This window comes from Chlorocebus sabaeus, chromosome 2 (assembly GCF_047675955.1).
Source record: "Chlorocebus sabaeus isolate Y175 chromosome 2, mChlSab1.0.hap1, whole genome shotgun sequence".
NCBI classification, from domain to species: domain Eukaryota; kingdom Metazoa; phylum Chordata; class Mammalia; order Primates; family Cercopithecidae; genus Chlorocebus; species Chlorocebus sabaeus.
In genome coordinates this window covers 25,594,753-25,613,919 of record NC_132905.1, presented here as the reverse complement: position 1 = coordinate 25,613,919, position 19,167 = coordinate 25,594,753, and the positions used below count along the sequence as shown (strand labels likewise).

General features: G+C 38.4%; 1 protein-coding gene across 3 annotated transcripts in view; it reads left to right on the top strand.

The window, feature by feature from the left end:
• Positions 1-19,167, top strand: part of RALGAPB (Ral GTPase activating protein non-catalytic subunit beta) — a 108,545-nt gene that overhangs the window by 26,444 nt on the left and 62,934 nt on the right. For all 3 annotated transcript variants that reach the window (XM_008017676.3, XM_008017666.3, XM_008017658.3), the window contains exons 4-6: positions 2,759-2,922; positions 5,191-5,377; positions 14,877-15,008. In XM_008017676.3, coding sequence (XP_008015867.3) covers positions 2,759-2,922; positions 5,191-5,377; positions 14,877-15,008 — 483 coding nt within the window. The remainder of the gene's footprint in view (positions 1-2,758; positions 2,923-5,190; positions 5,378-14,876; positions 15,009-19,167) is intronic.

The following is a 19,167-nucleotide window of genomic DNA, read 5'->3' as shown; positions in this document are numbered from 1 at the left end:
GAGTTAATTAGGCTTGCGCCTTTGCTTTTTCTCTTTTGAGATACATGACTACCTTATAAATGGTTTTGCTATTTGGTAATTACCTTGTTTTCTCAAAAGTGTGCATGCATAAGTGTTAGTAAATTCTGAGAGGCTACTCAACTGAGAATTAGAGTTCTCTTCCTGGCTAATGTTTTAGGAAACTTAGCTGAATATTTTCAGTGCTAGGTATTGGTGTTATGATCTCATCTCCCATTATTTGAAGTTTTAGTTGTTTATTTGATTCTGATAGTTCACAAAACTGTCATCTAAGTTTACTTAATTAGTTGTTTTTATAAAAACTGACACTCAAAATAGAGGGAAATGCCTTTACCATTTTGCTAGAGATTATGTCAGAATGAATGTAACCTTTCTCTTTTGCCCATCAGTTTGATTTTTTTTTTTTATGATTGAGCGAAGAGTAAATCACCTTTTAAAGGTGATTAAGGTTTTAATTGCTCACATATACTATACTGTACTTTAAAAAAACATATTATTGTTCTAAAGCAGGGTTAACAAAGAGCCAGATAGCATTTTAGGTTTTGTGGGTCATATAGTGATGTAATTACTCAGTTCTGCTGGTATGGCATGAAAGCAGCCATAGGCAGTATGTGAATGAATGATCATTACTGTGTTCCAATACAGCTTCACTTACAATATAGATAGTAGGCCAGATTTGTAAACTCTATTTACAATAAAAGATAGCAGGCCAGATTTGACCCATTGGCCATCATTCACCACCACTGTTCTAAAGCAGTTTTTCTGAAGATCACAAGTTACTTTTTAAAAAGTAACTTGATATTTTTGAAAAGGAGATCTCTGGTGTTTAGATCTTCTGTTTGTTTTTATGTAAAGGTTACCTTGTTAGCTTTAGAACTTTGGACCCTGCATCTAAATTTAGGCCTTCTGAGTGAGGAGGAGCCTCAGTACCTGAGGAACAGGTATTTCCTTTCCTGTCATTGGACAGGAAATGGTAGGTAGGCCTGGAAATGGTAGGTAGGCCTAAATTACCATGTAGGAGGCATGCACTCTTGGAAGAGTGTCAGTTCCAGGGCCATTAGTGGTATTTTTATTTCTTATTCTGGACTTCCTCTTATATTACTTGATTAGGTTTGGGGCTATGATATTGTTTTTTTTTTTTTTTTTTGAGACGGAGTCTCGCTCTGTCGCCCAGGCTGGAGTGCAGTGGCCAGATCTCAGCTCACTGCAAGCTCCGCCTCCCAGGTTTACGCCATTCTCCTGCCTCAGCTTCCCGAGTAGCTGGGACTACAGGCGCCTGCCACCTCGCCCAGCTAGTTTTTTGTATTTTTTAGTAGAGATGGGGTTTCACCGTGTTAGCCAGGATAGTCTCAATCTCCTGACCTCGTGATCTGCCCGTCTGGGCCTCCCAAAGTGCTGGGATTACAGGCTTGAGCCACCACGCCTGGCCCTAGTTTTTTATTCTTCTTCAAGTAAGCCAGAGCAGTAGACACAAGCTTAAACCTTAGGGCTTTACCTGGACTAGATCCACCTTTAGCTGAATGTGGAACATCTCCCCACTTCTGAGGGTGCTTGGCTCTTCCTAGGCAATTTTCTCATCATTTTGCTTTAGGTCTGACTTCTTTAGGGAAAACTTAGTGGTGTCATTTGCTTTCAACTCTAGGGTAAGTGACTGGTTTTCCGCATCATAGCCCAGAATCTGAGCATCTCTATTCTAAGGTTGGGTTGACAGTTCTAAGGGAACTCACTTCATTTTCTGGAATTTCTTGAGGAAACTCCCCAATCTGATTCAGATACGTTTCTATCAGTTCTTTGTGACAAATGACAATATGTAGAAACTTGGCCTCAAGACTTATTTCAGTAATATTAGATACTTTTTTTGGGTTTCCCATAAGAGATCTGGAGGCCAGCTTACCACTTGCTAATACAGTGGATTTCCTGCTATTCCCAAATTCTCACTGTTCTACTTTGGAAAGTGAGGGTAAGGGCTCGGGCCTGGACCTCTATCTTCATCCTCAATCCTAGCCAAAATACTTTGATCTGTTATATAGATAATTCTTCTTTATGAGATTTCCTTTGGAAAAAACAGTCCTGCAGTGAGTTTTAAAACTGTTGTTCCAGGGTATCCTGGGAACCTTGGAGCCTCCGTCTCTGGCTACGTGTCTTTTTCTAAAATTAGAGCAGCAGTAGCAGGTATTTATTTCTGAAGCAATGCCTACATACCTCATCAATTTTGGGGACCTATTAGGCTATTCCTTCTGGCCCTTAGGCCCTTCTCTAATAGACCTTAGCTTCAGAGGGACTATGAGCACTGTAAAATCACATGTAGAATTCTTGCAAATATATGTTTTAAAAAATTAAACAAGAATACCAAGGTCGTTCTGCTTAAATGTAAGCAGCAAGGGTGGCTGTGGGTATTTACTTGTTAATTCAACAAAAACCTATTGAGTGCCTGCTATTATGTGTTAGGCATGTGTTAGACATAGAAAATCCAGAAGTGAAGTTTATGTTCTAGTATTCCCGCCTTCCTCCCAGAAGCTTTCCAGTTCTCATAGGAGTGGTAGGTTTAGAACCCAGAGTGCTGAACTTTACGATGAGTAAGAAGTAGCTTTAAACTGAAGATGGTATGCCTAGCCCTCTCTGCTGATAATATTAGGGAGCTTCATTGGACCACTGCTTGCCACATCCATAAGTCACCTGTCCTGAAGCTGTTGCTGTCTCTTCTCCAGGCTTGCCAGTGATATCTGTCTATCTTCTTCAGACAGGAACAGGGTTCCAGTCAGATTCGACTATGCTTACAGGTCCTGAGAGCCATTCAGAAACTGGCCCGTGAGTCATCTCTCATGGCCCGAGAAACCTGGGAAGTCTTACTGTTGTTTCTTCTGCAGATTAATGACATACTTCTGGCCCCACCAACTGTTCAAGGTTTGTTTATTTATTTATTTATTTTTCTGATTTATTTCCGAGCTCCAAATACAGTTCATCTTTAAACTCAGTGAGTGGTAGACTCATTGGGATTTAAATTTTGGCATAACGGTTTACAAACGAAGATGAACAGTTCTTAGAATGGAAACCCTCAGGCACAATATAACTTTAGCACTAATGAAGTTATTTTACCTTCAGTAATGATTTTGCTAATATAGGGAGGGACTCAATGAATTATGCATGTTTGATAATGATGGGAACAGTAGCTTGTTTAATAGGATAGGCCGGACACAGTGGCTCATGCCTATAATTCTAGCACTTTGGGAGGCCAAGGTGGGTGGATCACCTGAGGTCAGGAGTTTGAGACCAGCCTGGCCAACATAGTGAAACCTCATCTCTACTAAAAATACCAAAAGTAGCCGGGCGTGGTGGTGGACGCCTGTAATCCCAGCTACTTGGGAGGCTGAGACAGGAGAATCACTTGAACCCAGGAGGCAGAGGTTGCAGTGAGCCAAGATCATGCTATTGTACTCCAGCCTGGGCAACCAGAGCAAAACTCTGTCTCAAAAAAAAAAAAAAAAGTTAGGATAGAGCCTATATAAGAAACAACTAGCCGGGCATGGTGACTCACACCTGTAATCCCAGAACTTTGAGAGGCTGAGGCAGGCGGATCACCTGAGGTCATGAGTTCGAGACCAGCCTGGCCAACATGGTGAAACCCCATCCCTTCTAAAAGTACAAAAATTAGCCAGGTGTGGTGGTGGGCGCCTGTAATCCCAGCTACTCAGGAGGCGGAGGCAGGAGAATTGCTTGAACCTGGGAAGTGGAGGTTGTAGTGAGCCAAGATCGTGTCACTGCACTCCAGCCTGGGCCATGAGTAAGACACCGTCTCAAAAGAAAAAAAAAGAAACAACTAACCAATTAAATTAGAGCCTATAGATAATGTATTACAAAGTAGTTATCAAAGTAGAGTCTGAAAACTTGATAGTGACAGAAGATATTTTACTCAGCAAATGAAACTTCCAAAGTCTTCTAACTGTTCTATTTGGAAGTGTGCCAGTTTGCCATTCATTAGCTAGCCATTAAAATGCCTCCAGTTTTATGACTTTACAGTGTATTTCAGAATCCCTGCTTTGTATATAGCACAATGTATATAAACTATAAGTTGATCATCTAGTTCCAAGTTCTCTTGTTGCTTATTCATCGGTATACTCTGTTTACTAACACACGTGACTGTGTTTGTGTTCTCACACAGATGCAGTGTTCAGGGAAATAGCTAAAAGGAAGCATGGAATTTCAGTGTGGGAAGGGATGCGATGATAGGAATACTCTGTCTGGTATTGACAATAGCTGGCCAGTCATTGATTCATCAGCTCTCTATTGCTTACTCCTCATGCCAGGGATCTCAACAGCATGAGGCAGACAATTCATCCCCTTCTTGGGCTCTTTGTTGTTGAAACTTTGGTTTTGCTCATTTGAAACACACATTCTTATAACTTTTCCTGTGAGTCCCAACTTTGCCTTCTGGAGCTGTGCAGTGTGAAGACCACTGCTGTTTTTCCACCTGGTTCCAGGACTTAGAACAGGGGAACAGCCCCATTTTCATGGTTAAGGCTCTGTCCTTCCCAACACCAGTCCTTTTGCTCCATTATTTGTCTCTCTCTCTCTCTCCCCCCACCTTGAAGGGTGGCTTTCAAATACTTGGAGCATTGTATGGCAAAGTTCGGAGGTAAAAAGACATGGGTGTTTGTTGTGATTCCTTCACTTACTGGCTGCATGAAGTTGAAGAAGTTGCTTAAACTCTCTGAATCAAGTTTTCTCATCTTCAAAATGGGTATAATTAGTAGTTGGTATTAGGTATTACAGATACCTATCCTGCAGAATTAATGTGAGGATTATATGAGGTCATTTGTATGAACTATTTGAGATAGAAACTGACTCATAGTAGTCAGTCATCATAGTCAGTCATCCTTTACCTTCTCCCCTGTGTCCGCCTGTCCCCTTTGCTGGAGGATTAAGACCTTCAATAAGAATTGAACAGGACAACTTGAAATCTTTCAAAGTAGAAATTTTTTGATGTATCTATGATTTTGGGCACAGGAACTCCTAAGTATTACTTCTCATTTTAACTATTAAATGATTATTTGAAAGTCGAAACTTAACATTGCACTTATTTTAATTTTTTGACCAGTTCTCCCACATCAGTGACTTAAAGATTCTACTTTAAAAATAAGTTTGCCAAAGATGTGTTTTCTTTTCGTTGGTAAGGTGGCATTGCTGAGAATCTAGCAGAGAAGTTGATTGGTGTTCTCTTTGAGGTGTGGTTACTAGCTTGCACTCGGTGCTTCCCAACACCTCCTTATTGGAAAACAGCCAAGGAGATGGTGGCTAACTGGAGGCATCACCCAGCAGTGGTGGAGCAGTGGAGCAAGGTCATTTGTGCGCTCACTTCCAGGTAGGTTATTGTCACTGCCCTACCTTCCTTCAACCCCTGTCTGACCTTAGGCAGCTTTCTGGCATTCATGGAATACATTGTAACAAAGGCTGGGTCTGTTATTACTGTACTTTAGATACAGAATTGAGCCACTTTTTAAACATAGATATAACAGTTTGGCTAGTGCCTGTTTAAAACCTTTCAGAATAATCAGGCATTCTTGAGAAACAGATAAATGTTATACCCTACTTCACCCACAAAAAAAAAATCCACTTTTATTTTGATTACTAAAATATGCATAATCATTATTTTAAAGAAACATAACCATAGAGTGGTACAATAGAAAAGTTCTCCTGAAATCCTATCATGTATATTTATATATAATTTTACAGAAATGGGACCATACTATAAATGCTACTTTGTAACCAAGGTAGGCAGTTTTTTTATAATAACAATTTTACCTTTTTGCCATTTATATATAATGCCATCACTGTTTTGTAAGTACACTCTTAGGTTCATTTTTTTCACACTTATTTTTTCATTTAAATCCTGATTTTAATATGCAGGCATACCTTGTTTTATTGTACTTCACTGTATTGAGCTTCACAGGTACCATGTGTTGTTTTTTTTTTTTCAAATTGAAGGGTTGTGGCAACCCTACATCAAGCAAGTCTTTTGGCACCATTTTTCCGATAGCATGTGCTCACTTTGTGCCTCTGTCATATGTTGGTAATTCTTGCGTATTTCAGACTTTTAAATTACAATTATCTGTTATGGTGACCTGTGATCAGTGATCTTTGATATTACCATTGTCGTCGTTACAGAGTGCCACGTACTACAGCTATATAAAATGGTGAACTTTATCGATCAATGTTGTTTGTGTTCTCACAGCTCCACTGACCAGCTGTTCCCCGTCTCTTTCCCACTCTTGAGACACAATAATACTGAAATTAGGCCAATTAGTAACTATAATGGCCTCAAAGTGTTCGAGTGAAAGGAATAGTTGCATGTCTCTCACTTTAAATCAAAAACTAGAAATGATTAAGTTTATTTAGGAAGGTGTGTTGGAAGCCGAAATAGGCTGAAAGCTAGGACTCTTGCACCAAATGTTTAGCCAAGTTGTGAATGCAAAGGAAAAGTTCTTGAAGGAAATTAAACATGCTATACCACTGAACACAGGAATGATAAGAAAGCAAAACAGGCTTATTTATGATATGGAGAAAGTTTGAGTGGTCTAGATGGGAGATCAAACCAGTCACAACATTTTCTTAACCCAAAGCCTAATTCAGAGCAAGGCCTAACTGTCTTCAGTTCTGTGAAGGCTGTGAGAGGTGAGGAAGCTGCAGAAGAAAGCTTAGGAACAGGCTGAGGTTGGTTAATGAGGTTTAAGGAAAGAAACCATGTCTATAACGTGAAAGTGCAAGCTGAAGCAGCGAGTGTGATGGAGAAGCTGCAGCAAGTGATCCGGATGATCTAGCTAAGATCATTGATGAAGGTGGCGTCACCAAACAACAGATTTTCAGTGTGCATTGAACAGTCTTGTATTGGAAGAAGACACTATCTAGGACTTCTATAGCTAGAGAGGAGAAGTCAGTGCCTGGCAAGCTGAAGCCAGTGCTCATTCACCATTTGGAAAATCCTAGGGCCCTTAAGAATGATGTTAAATTTGTGCTCACCTTGGCAGCCCATATACTAAGAATGATGTTACATTTATTCTGGCTGTGTGCAATGGCTCATGCCTGTAATCCCAACACTTTGGGAGTAAGAGATGGGCAGATTACTTGAGCTCAGGAGTTTGAGACCACCCTGGGCAACTTGACAAAACCCTGTCTCTACAAAAAATAAAAAAATAGCCAGGTATGGTGGCTTGTGCCTGTAGAACCCGCCTCCAAGGTTCAAGTGATTCTTGTGCCTTAGCCTCCCGAGTAGCTGGGATTTCAGAGGTGTGCCACCACACCCTGCTAGTTATTGTGTTTTTAGTAGAGATGGGGTTTCACCATGTTGGTCTCAAATTCCTGGCCTCAAAACAGTCCACCCATCTCAGCCTCCCAAAGTGCTTGGATTACAGGCATGATCCACTGCGCCCAGCCTGACTTTCAAATCTTGTTTAAGAAATAGAGTTGACCCTTGAACAACATGTATTTGAACTGTATGGGTCCACTTATATGTAGTGGAAACTTTTTTTTGAGATTTGAGACAATTTGAAAAAATATGCACCATGTAGCCTAGATATATTGAAAAAAGAAAAAAAAGGTATGTTATGTGCATAAAATATATGTACATGTTAGTCTTGTATTGTTTACTACCATAAAATATACACAAATGTGTTATACTAAATTAAAATTTATTAAAACTTATGCATACAAATGCTTATGGACTATACATGATACCATTTGCAGTAATGTAAACAACAGGTAAAGAAATGTAAACATAAAAGCTACAGTATAAATCGTAATTGCATAAAATTAACTGTGGTACATACTATACTACTGTAATAATTTTGTAGCCACTTCCTGTTGCTATTGCAATGAGCTCAAGTGGTGTGAATATTCACCTAAAACCCCATGTGACACTAATCATCTCTGCTTGAGCAGTTAATCTCTCCAGTAAATAGTGTATCTCAGTAAAAAGTGATGTCTCAGTTTTCATTTATTTTTCATCATATTTAATACAATACTGTAAACCTGGAATAAATAATACCATGGGACCCATACGAAGTGCCGTTAGTGGTGCTGGAAGTGCTCCCAAGAAGCAGAGAAAACTCATGACATTACAAGAAAAAGTTGAATTGCTTGATGTGTTCTGTCATTTGAGGTCTGCAGCTGTGGTCACCTGCCATTTCAGGCAGACAATTGATTTTGTGAAAAGATGACGTAAACTTATGGTGTCAGTAAACACAGTACAGTGTTAGTAAATGTATTTTCTCTTTTATACGACTTTTTTTTTTTTGAGACAGAGTCTCACTTTGTCACCTAGTCTGCAGTGCAGTGGTATGATCTCAGCTCACTGCAACCTCCGCCTCACTGCAGCCTCTGCCTCCCAGGCTCAAGTGATTCTTGTGCCTCAGCCTCCTGAGTAGCTGGGATTACAGGTGTGAGCCACCATGCCCAGCTAATTTTTTAGTATTTTTAGTAGAGTCAGGATTTCTCCATGTTGGCCAGGCTGGTCTCTAACTCCAGGCCTCATGTGAGCCTCCCCGCCTCTGCCTTCCAAAGTGCTGGGATTACAGGCATGAGCCACTGTACATGGCCCTTTTTAATAATTTTTTAAAGACGGGGTCTTGCTGGGTTGCCCAGGCTAGAGTGTAATGGCTGTTCATAGGTGTGATCATAGTGCACTACACTCTTAAGGTCCTGGGCTCAAGCTATTTAGGTTAGTTCAAAAGTAATTGCAGCTTTTGCCCTATTTTAATTACTTTTGTACCGACACAGTATCTTCTGCCTCAAGCCTTCCAAGTAGCTGGGACTATGAGTGTGCCACTGCGTCTGATTTTTCTTACGATTTTCTTCGTAACATTTTATTTAGCTTTCTTTATTGTAAGAATACCATATATAATACACATACAAAATATGTGTTAATTGTTATTGGTAAGGCTTCTGATTAGATTAGTAGTTAAGTTTTTGGGGACTCAAACATTATACATAGAGTTTTCAACTGTATGAGGGGCCAGCACCTCTAGTTCCTATGTTGTTCAAGGGTCAACTGTACGTTTTGTAAGGCTATAGCTGCCATATCATCATTAAAAGGACTTTGGAAGAAGTTGATTCCAACCCTAATGAATTATTATGAGGGGTTCAAAGCTTTAGTGGAAGAAGTCACTGCAGATGAGGTGGAGAAGTAGCAAGAGAACTACAATTAGAAGTATAGCCGAAAGAGATGACTAATTGCTGCAATGTCATGATAAAACTAATGATGAGAAGTCTTATGGATGAGAAAAGAAAGTAGTTTCCTGAGGTGGAATCTACTCCTGGTATAGATGCCATGAACATTGTTGAAATGACAGCAAAGTATATAGAGTATTACATAAGCTTAATTGGTAAAGTAATGGCAGAGTTTGAGAGGATTCACTCTGATTTTGAAATAAGTTCTACTGTGGGTAAAATGCTATGAAATGGCATTGCATGCCACAGATAAATTTTCTTGTGAGAAGAAGAGTCAGTCCATGTGGCACACTTCATTGTTTTAGTTTTTAAAACTGCCACAGCCATCCCAGCCGTCAACAATCACCATCCTGATCAGTCTGCAGCCATCAATGAGGCAATACCCTCTACCAGTGAAAAGATGACTCTAGATGACACAAACAAATGGAAAAACATTCCATGTTCATGGTTTAGAAGAATCAATATCATTAAAATGACCATACTGCCCATGGCAATCTACAGATTCAACACTATTCCTATCAAACTACCAGTGCCATTTTTTCACATAACTAGGAAAAAACCTATTCTAAAATTCATATTGGAACCAAAAAAGAGCTCTAATAGTCAAAACAATCCTAAAGCAAAAAGAACAAAGCTGGAGGCATCACATTACCCAACTTCAAACTATACTACAGGGCTACAATCCCCAAAACAGCATGGTACTAGTACAAAAACATACATAAACTAATGGAACAGAATAGAGAACCCAGAAGTAAAGCTTCATAACTACAGCCGTCTGATCTTTGACAGAGTCAATAAAAACAAGCAACGGGGAAAGGACTCTCTATTCAATAAAAATAGTGCAGGGTTAGCTGGCTAACCATATGCAGAAGAATGAAACTGGACTCCTACCTTTTACCATATACAAAAATTAACTCAAGATGGATTAAAGATTTAAATGTAATGCCTCAAACTATAAGAATACTAGAAGAAAACCTAGGAAACACTATTCTGGACATTTGCCTTGGGAAGGAATTTATGACTCAGTCCTCAAAAGTAATTGTAACAAAAACAGTTGACAAGTGGTACCTAATTAAACAAAAGAGTTTCTGCACATAAAAGAAACTGTCAACAGAGTAAATGGAAAACCTACAGAATGGGAGAAAATATTCACAAATTATACATCTGACAGAGATCTAATATCCAGAATCTATAAGGAACTTAAAACAATTGAACAAGCAAAAAACAACCCCATTAAAAAACAGGCAAAAGACTTGAACAGACACTTATCAAAAGAAGACGTACAAGTGGCCAACAAACATATGAAAAAATGCTCCATATTACTAATCATCAAACAAATGCAAATCAAAATCACAGTGAGATACCATCTCACACTAGGCAGAATGGGTATTATTAAAATGTCAAAAAAACAGTAGATGCTGGCAAGACTGCAGAGAAAAGGGAATGCTTATAAACTCTGCTGGTGGGAATGTAAATTAGTTCCAGCTACTGTGGAAAGCAATTGGAAGATTTCTCAAAGAACTTAAAATACGACTACCACTCAACCCAGCCATCCCATTGCTGGGTATATATCCAAAAGAAAACAAATGATTCTACCAAAAAGACACATGCACTCTTATATATTGCAGCACGATTCACAATAGCAAGGACATGGAATCAACGTAGATGCCCGTCGGTTGTAGACTGGGTAAAGAAAATGTGGCACATATGCACCATGGCATACTATGCAGCCATGAAAAAGAATTAATTATGTCCTTTGCAGCAACGTGGATGCAGCTTGAAGCCATTATCCTAAGTGAATTAACACAGGAACAGAAAACCAAGTATCACGTGTTCTCACTTATAAGTGGGAGCTAAACATTGGACGTAAAACTCATGGACGTAAAGATGACAACATTAGAAACTGAGGACTACTGATGGGGGAAGAGGAGCAGTGTTGAAAAGCCCAGATGATGGGATTATTTGTACCCCAAGCCTCAGCATCATGCAGTATACCCAGATAATCTGCACATGTACCTCCTGAATCTAAAATAAAAGTTGGAAAGTTTTAAAAAGGGAAAAGATTATGACTTGCTGAAGGCACAGATGATTATTAGCATCTTTCAGCAGTAAAATATTAATATTTTAAAATTAAGGATGTACATTGATTTTTAAAGATATAATCCTATTGCATACTTAATCGACTACAGTATAGTCCAAGCATAGCTTTTATATGCATTGAGAAACCAAAAAAACGTGCATGACTTGCTTTTTGCAATATTTGTTTTATTAGGGTAGTGTGAAACAACCTGCAAGATCTCCAAGGTATACCTGTATAACTCTAGATATAGATAAGGGTTCTTTAAAAAATATAATACCTTTATCACACCTAAAAAAGTTGACAATTCTTTAATATCAGTTAGCCAATCGATGTTCAAATTTTCAGGTACAGTTGGTCCTCTGTGGGTTCTGTATCCATGGACACAGCCAATCAGAAATCAAAAATATTTGGCAAAAAATTTCACAAAATTCCAAAGAGTAAAAATTGAATTTGCCTTCCACTGAGTACTGCACTGAATCTGTGCGAATGAAGGGATGTGTATGCATTGTATTAGGTATTATAAGTAATCTTGAGATGATTTAAAGTATATAAGGTGGTGTGTGTAGGTTATATGCAAATACTAAATTATTTTATGTAAGGGGACTTGAGCATCCATGGATTTTGGCATCTGAGGGGTGTCCTGCATCAATTCCCCATAATACTGAAGGACAACTGTATAGGTTTCTGCTGTCTTTCTTTCTCTTTTTTTGACAGAGTTTCTTACTCTGTCACCCAGGCTGGAATGCAATGGTGCAATCACAGCTTACTGCAGCCTTATAATCTCCTAGGCTCAAGTGATCCTCCTGCTTCAGCCACCTGAGTACCTGGGACTGCAGGCGTACACCACCATGCTTGGCTAATTTTTATATTTCTGATCACGATGGGGTTCCTCCATGTTGTCCAGGCTGGCCTTGAACTCCTGGGCTCAAGCAGTCCTCTTGCCTTGGCCTCCCAAAGTGCTGGTATTACAGGCCTGAGCCACCACACCAGGCCTAGGTTTCTGCTTTATTTTTCTTTGCATTTTTTTTGTTGAAGAAACTGGGTTGTCTTACAGAGTGTTTCACATTCTGTATTTTTCCAATTACGTCCACATTGTTAATTTAACATATTCCTCTGCCCCGCTGTATTTCCTGTAAACTGGTAGTTAGATCTAGAGTCTTGATCTCATTCAAGTTTGACTGGGGGCAAAGAGAGGGGGTGACAGGAACAAAAACTTTGTAGGTAGTATTATGTATCAGAAGGTAGACTTCTCTTTTTCTGAGTTAATAAAATGTTTAGATCTTTATTATTATTTAAACTAAAAAATGAAACTTTGGAATATTTTGTTGATTCTCATATATCACAGACAACATCAATATTATGAATCTAGCCATGAGTGGTGGCTCACATCTGTAATCCCAGCACTTTGGGAGGCTGAGGCAGGACAATTGCTTTAAAAAAATTATGAATCTGTTTTTAAGTAATGCTTTTATCTTGATTGTGATAACATTACATGCTTATAATAGAAAATTTGGAAACTGTAGGGACAAATACCTATCATTTAGAGCCAACCCATGTTAACGTTTTAATGTATTTTTTCCATTTAGTTCCCTTTTTAAAAATACCAGTTTGAAATTATTCTATATAATATTGTCTGCTTGTTTCATTTGATGTCTGATTCTTGTCACTTTTATTTACACATACTTTTTCTCATTAATAGCTGTTGAGATCATATTTTTAATGGTTTTGTAGTTTTCCATTATATAATTGGAATATAATTCATTTAATAATTGCCTTGTTATTGTTGTTGTTATTTTTGTTTTTTTGAGGCAAGGTCTTGCTCTGTTGCCCAGGCTGGAGTGCAGTGGTGTGATCAGGACTCATAGCAGCCTCAACCTCCCTAGGCTCAAGTGATCCTCTCACCTCAGCCTCCTGGGGCAGCTGGGAGCTACAGGTGCATGCCACCATGCCCAGATAAATTTTGAATTTTTTGTAAAGATGAGGTTTTGCATATTGGTCAAGCAGGCCTCAAGCCCCTGGACTCAAGTGATCCACTAGACTTGGCCTCCCAGAGTGCTGGGATTGCAGGCGTGAGCCACTGTGCCAGCGTTGTTTTTTTTTTTCTTTTTTTCTTTTTTTTTGAAATATGGTCTTGCTCTGTTGCCCAGGGTGGAGTGCAGTGGTGCAGTCATGGCTCTTTGCAGACTCAAACTCCTGACCTCAAGCAATCCTCCCATCTTCCCCTGCTGTTTTGATATTTATGTTGTTCCCATTATTTTATTTAAAAAATATTGGTGATATGAATGCTTTATACATAGTCTTTATATGTATTCTGATTATATTATCTCTAGATAGAGAATAATTGAGTTAAAGGGCTTTGAATAGTTTTAATACATTTAGAATATTACTATTAAGTAATTGAGTGGTTGAGTTATTTTTATGGTATATCAGAAATTCTAAACTTCATGTAAAACTATTATAACTTAGTTATATTGCAGAAATTTGCAGTGAGGTGAATCTTTTTTAAAAATTTAAATATTATATGATTATATAATTATATAAGTATAATTGTATATAAATAGCTATAATTTATAAGTAATATGTAATGCATACATGTGAAACACATATATAAACATATGTCACAGAAAGACAGTTAAAAACTAAGATCACTGACAGCTGAAAAACACAAACTAGAACTACAAAATGGGAAGAAATGATACAAAATGATTAACATACCTAACTTATAAAAAAGTCATAAAGAGTAATTCAGAATCACCGATACACAAATAGAAAAATTAGGCTAGTCAAACCAGAAAGAGAAGAGATGCAAGGAAAAACTTTAAGAATCAGTTTACAACAGAATAAATGTCCCACAGAGCACACGAATGGGGCTGGAAGAGGGACAAGGAAAAAGTGATGAAGCTGAACTGAAAAGAATTACTGTATAAAAGACAGGGATAGCAGGAAGTAGCAGTATTTTAATAATATTTATTTTATAATTAATTTAAGTATCTTAAATAATTTTCTATAAATTAGTATCTTAAATTATTAAATTTATTATTATCTATAAATACTTCAAGTATCTTAAATAATTTAAAACATTCTTTTTTTGGTATACTTGTTTATTTTCCCCAAAAACTCGTGTATCTTGTAAAGAAGATGCTAATAATAACACATGTGTATTACATATAAAATATATACACCAGCATATACTCTCTTCTTCCCAGCTTCTTTCCATTAGAAATCATCTTGGAAGTCTCCAGTTTGTTTTCAATGTGAAATTTTTTTTTAAATGAACACATAATAGTTGTACATATTTTTGGATTACATAGTGATGTTTTGATGTATGTATTAAAAATGTATAGTGATTGATCAGAGTAATTAGCATATTCATCGTCCCAAACATAAAAAACTAGAAATCCTCTTTCAGTTTGTCTGTTTTATGAATGAGAGTTTCCATATGTGTTGTTCACTTATGTGAGGTACACATGTTTCATCTATTTTCTTTCATGTTTCTGTGCTTGAGTGTATTTTTCAATCTGTTAAGAAATGGACTCAGTGGTGTGCATTTATTTTCTAGATTGCTACGCTTTACATATGGGCCTTCATTTCCTCCATTTAAAGTTCCCGATGAAGATGCCAGTCTGATCCCTCCAGAAATGGATAATGAGTGTGTTGCACAGACATGGTTTCGCTTTTTACATATGCTAAGGTATTGTTATTTTATTATTTCACGTACTGTTTACCCAGTAAGTGTCTTAGGGCAGGAACCATGCTGTAAGTCTCTTGTTTGAATTCAGAATGTGGATGCTAAGCACCATTCATCAAATGGAACCCTGTTAGACAACAAGCACGTTTCTATCCTGTGACTCCTGCTCTCCCTGTCCCAGCAGGGTTAGGCTGTCCTCAGCCACTCTTGGTTTACACTCTCTAGGAACATGTTCCCTGTGGTAGATCCCGCACTTGTTCTCTTGCCTGTTGCTGCAGCCTGGCTGATGATCTTTCTCTTGGGATTTTGTCACATTCTTTGGGGACTGGAGGTTGCTTTGCTCCTCTCTGTGTCCAGCACTGACTGGTCAGTCTGCCTCTCAGAGCCCTCCTCCAAGCGACTGTTTAAAGTTTCAGTGGGAGATACACCCTAAAATTTTGCAGAGGGGTATACTGCTACATCCTGCTGTCCTTGTCTTTTATACAGTAATTCTTTTCAGTTCAGCTTCATCACTTTTTCCTTGTCCCTCTTCCAGCCCCATTCGTGTGCTCTGTGGGACATTTATTCTGTTGTAAACTGATTCTTAAAGTTTTTCCTTGCATCTCTTCTCTTTCTGGTTTGACTAGCCTAATTTTTCTATTTGTGTATCGGTGATTCTGAATTACTCTTTATGACCTTTTTATAAGTTAGGTATGTTAATCATTTTGTATCATTTCTTCCCATTTTGTAGTTCTAGTTTGTGTTTTTCAGCTGTCACTGATCTTAGTTTTTAAATGTCTTTCTGTGATCATTTTCTATTTCTTTTGTGTTCTTTGATCAGATAGTCACCTATGATTTCTTCCAATGTTGTTTCCTTTGTAATAGTAAGTTCTTTTGTATACCTCAGGATCTGTCTTTATATATATATACACACACAGACACACGCATGCATGCACACACGCACGCACGCACGTAATTTGCAGAGATAGGGTCTTCCTACGTTGCCCAGGCTGGTCTCAAACTCCTAGACTTAAGCAGTCCACCCACTTCAGCCTTCCAAAGTGCTAGGATTGCAGGCATCGAGCCACCGTGCCTGGCCTGGAATTAATCTTTAGTTCACATATTACTTCATTAATTTCTTCATTTATTTTTATGTCAGAGTCACACTCTTAATTATTTTACCTTTATAATATTATTGATATTTAGTAGGTCTAATGTCTTTTTCTCTTTTTCCTTCTCTTAGAGTATTTATCTCTTCTTGCCTGTGTAACATTTCAGATCAATTTTAGAACCAATTTTTCAAGTTACAAAACATAAGCAAACAGAAGGAAAAACCTCAACGAAATCTTCTGGGGTTTGGATTGTGTATTTATTAGGGTAAGGAATATGTTCTGCTTTAGCAAATGAACCTGAAAATCTTTTATAAAGTCTGGAATCAGGACTGGCTCTGTTCACATAGTTGTTCAGGGACCCAGCTGGCAGAGGCGCTTTCATCTTCAACAGATGACTCCATTAGGACCTCAGTGTTATAAGCAGGAGTTTCGTATCTGGCTAGCAGATGGGGAACAGAGAGCAAGGAAAATTTTGTGGGAGGGTTTTATGTGTCAGGCCTTGAAGTAATATAAATCACTGTTACTCATATTCCATTAGCCAGAACTCAGACACACATCACACTTAATTGCAAGAGAACAGAGAAGAAAAGAGAAAGTTGTGAACAGCTAGCCAGACTCTGCCAAAGATGAGACTGGTATTAAGTCTGTATTTATATTTAGGAAACGCTGATATCTGGTATTGAGTCCGCCTTTCTAAAAGCATGTCTTTTTCTTTTTTCAGAATTTTGCATATCTTATTGAAATGTTTTACAGTTTTCTTCACAAATATTTAAATATTTTCTTTACCATTATTTCTAGGTATTTGTTGCTGCTGTTGTGAAAAGCTAACTCTTTTCTGCTATTCTGTCTTCTAGATGGTTATTACTGCTGTAAAGAACATTTTTTACTTCATGTTATTTTGTATATTATATATGGCATTTAAAAGAGCTCTGAGTATTTCACTGATTCTTCTGAGATATGGACACATACCTGCAAATAAGAAGTGTCTCTTTTCTAATAATTCATACTTGTTTTGGTGACTAATTAAAAATACTTTGGATGCAGTAAGACTTGGACTTGAGTTCAAATTCTGCTAGTTTTTTCTTTGTGAACTTGAACAATTTATTATCCCTGTGCCTCAGTTTCTTTTTAATCTACATAATGGGAATAATGATTGTACCATCTCGTTATAAGAATTGAAGAAGAAAAAGCATGTAAAATGGTATGATGCCTAGTGCATAGTAGGTCCTTGAAAGTTGCTATTATTACAGTTATTTCTGTATATTATTTTACTGCATCCATCAGAACTTCTAGAACACTGTTGAATTAAAGTGATACTGTTTTGGTACCTTTTTTGGTTCTGATTTTCTTCAGAATGCCTCTAACATATGGAATTTTGAGTAGGATGTTGGTTGTCGATACTAGATGTTCTTTTTTATGCTCCTGCTTTGCTAAACAATCAAAAATTTTATTTATTTATTATTTAATTTTTTTTTTGAGATAGAGTCTCGCTTTGTGGCCCAGGCTGGAGTGCAGTGGTGCGATCTCTGCTCACTGCAAGCTGCGCCTCTCAGATACACGCCATTCTCCTGCCTCAGCCTCCTGAGTAGCTGGGACTACAGGCGCCTGCCACCATGCTCAGCTAATTTTTATTTTTTAGTAGAGACGGGGTTTCACTGTGTTAGTCAGGATGGTCTCAATCTCCTGACCTCGTGATCCGCCTACCTCGGCCTCCCAAAGTGCTGGGAGGCAATTAAAAATTTTTGAAAATAAAGACTGGGCACGGTGACTCACGCCTGTAATAATAGCCCTTTGGGAGGCCAATGCGGGTGGCAAGCTTAGGAGTTCGAGACCAGCCTGGGCAACATGGTGAAACCCATCTCTACTAAAAATACAAAAAACGGGCTGGGCATGGTTGCTCATGCCTGTAATCCCAGCACTTTGGGAGGCTGAGGTGGGCGAATCCCTTGAGGTCAGGAGTTCGAGACCAGCCTGGCCAACTTGGTGAAACCCTATCTCTACTAAAAATACAAAAAGTAGCTGGGTGTGGTGGCGCATGCCTGTAATCCCTGCTACTTGGGAGGCTGAGGCAGGAGAATCACTTGAACTGGGAAGCAGAGGTTGCACTCCAGCCCGGACGACAGAGCGAGACTCCATCTCAAAAACAAACAAACAAAAAACAAATTAGTCAAGTATAGTGGTGCACCTGTAATCCTAGCTACTCAGGAGGCTGAGGAACAGGAATTGCTTGAACCTGGGAGGCAGATTTGCAGTGAGCCAAGATCATACACACTGCACTGTAGCCTGGGCAACAGAGCAAGACTGTCTCAAAAAATAAATAAATAAAATTAAAATATAAATAAAGTCAGGAGTAGTACTGAATTGTTTCAAATAATATTTTTGGATCCATTTAAGCAATTAAGTGATTTTTCTTCTTTCATCTGTTGATGTGAAATATTAATTAATTTCCCAATGTTGAACCATCTATCATTCCTGAAAGAAAAGTTTTGCTTGGTTATGGATGGAATGCTTTTCTTTTAGTGTTTTTCTGAATTGTCTGTAGTTCTATCTTTTGATGAATTGGATAGGAAAACTTCCTATCCTTTTTTATGGTCTGTTGTGTCAAAGTTTTATGTTCCTTAAAAGTTTGAAATAAATGAACAGCAAAACTCTAGTTCTAGAGTCTTTTTTAGAGGTAGTTCTTAGATATTCTTCTTGAGCTGACTGTGGTACTTTAGAGTTATTTTCAGTGGCAAAAATAGGAGCTTACTTAAGCAAATGCAGGTGAGAAAAAGAGATTACGTGAAAACAGAGCAGTCTTACCAGGCTCTATGAAGCAGCGAGCAACCCTTTCTCATGTTGGGGAGGAATCAAGGCAGCCTCGGGACAAATCACTGTCATTTGCTTCTCTTTGCTCTTTTGATTCTCTTGTGCATGCGCATTGTTCGCTTTCTCCAGCAGGCTTCCTCCTGAGTCCCTGTTCCCTCCTGCCTTTGAGAGGGGGACATGCAGTCTCTTGATAACTGCCCAGTGGTGTAAATAGCTGTGATACTGCTTGACTTCAGTGCTTGTCCTTTCAGTTCATGGGGGCT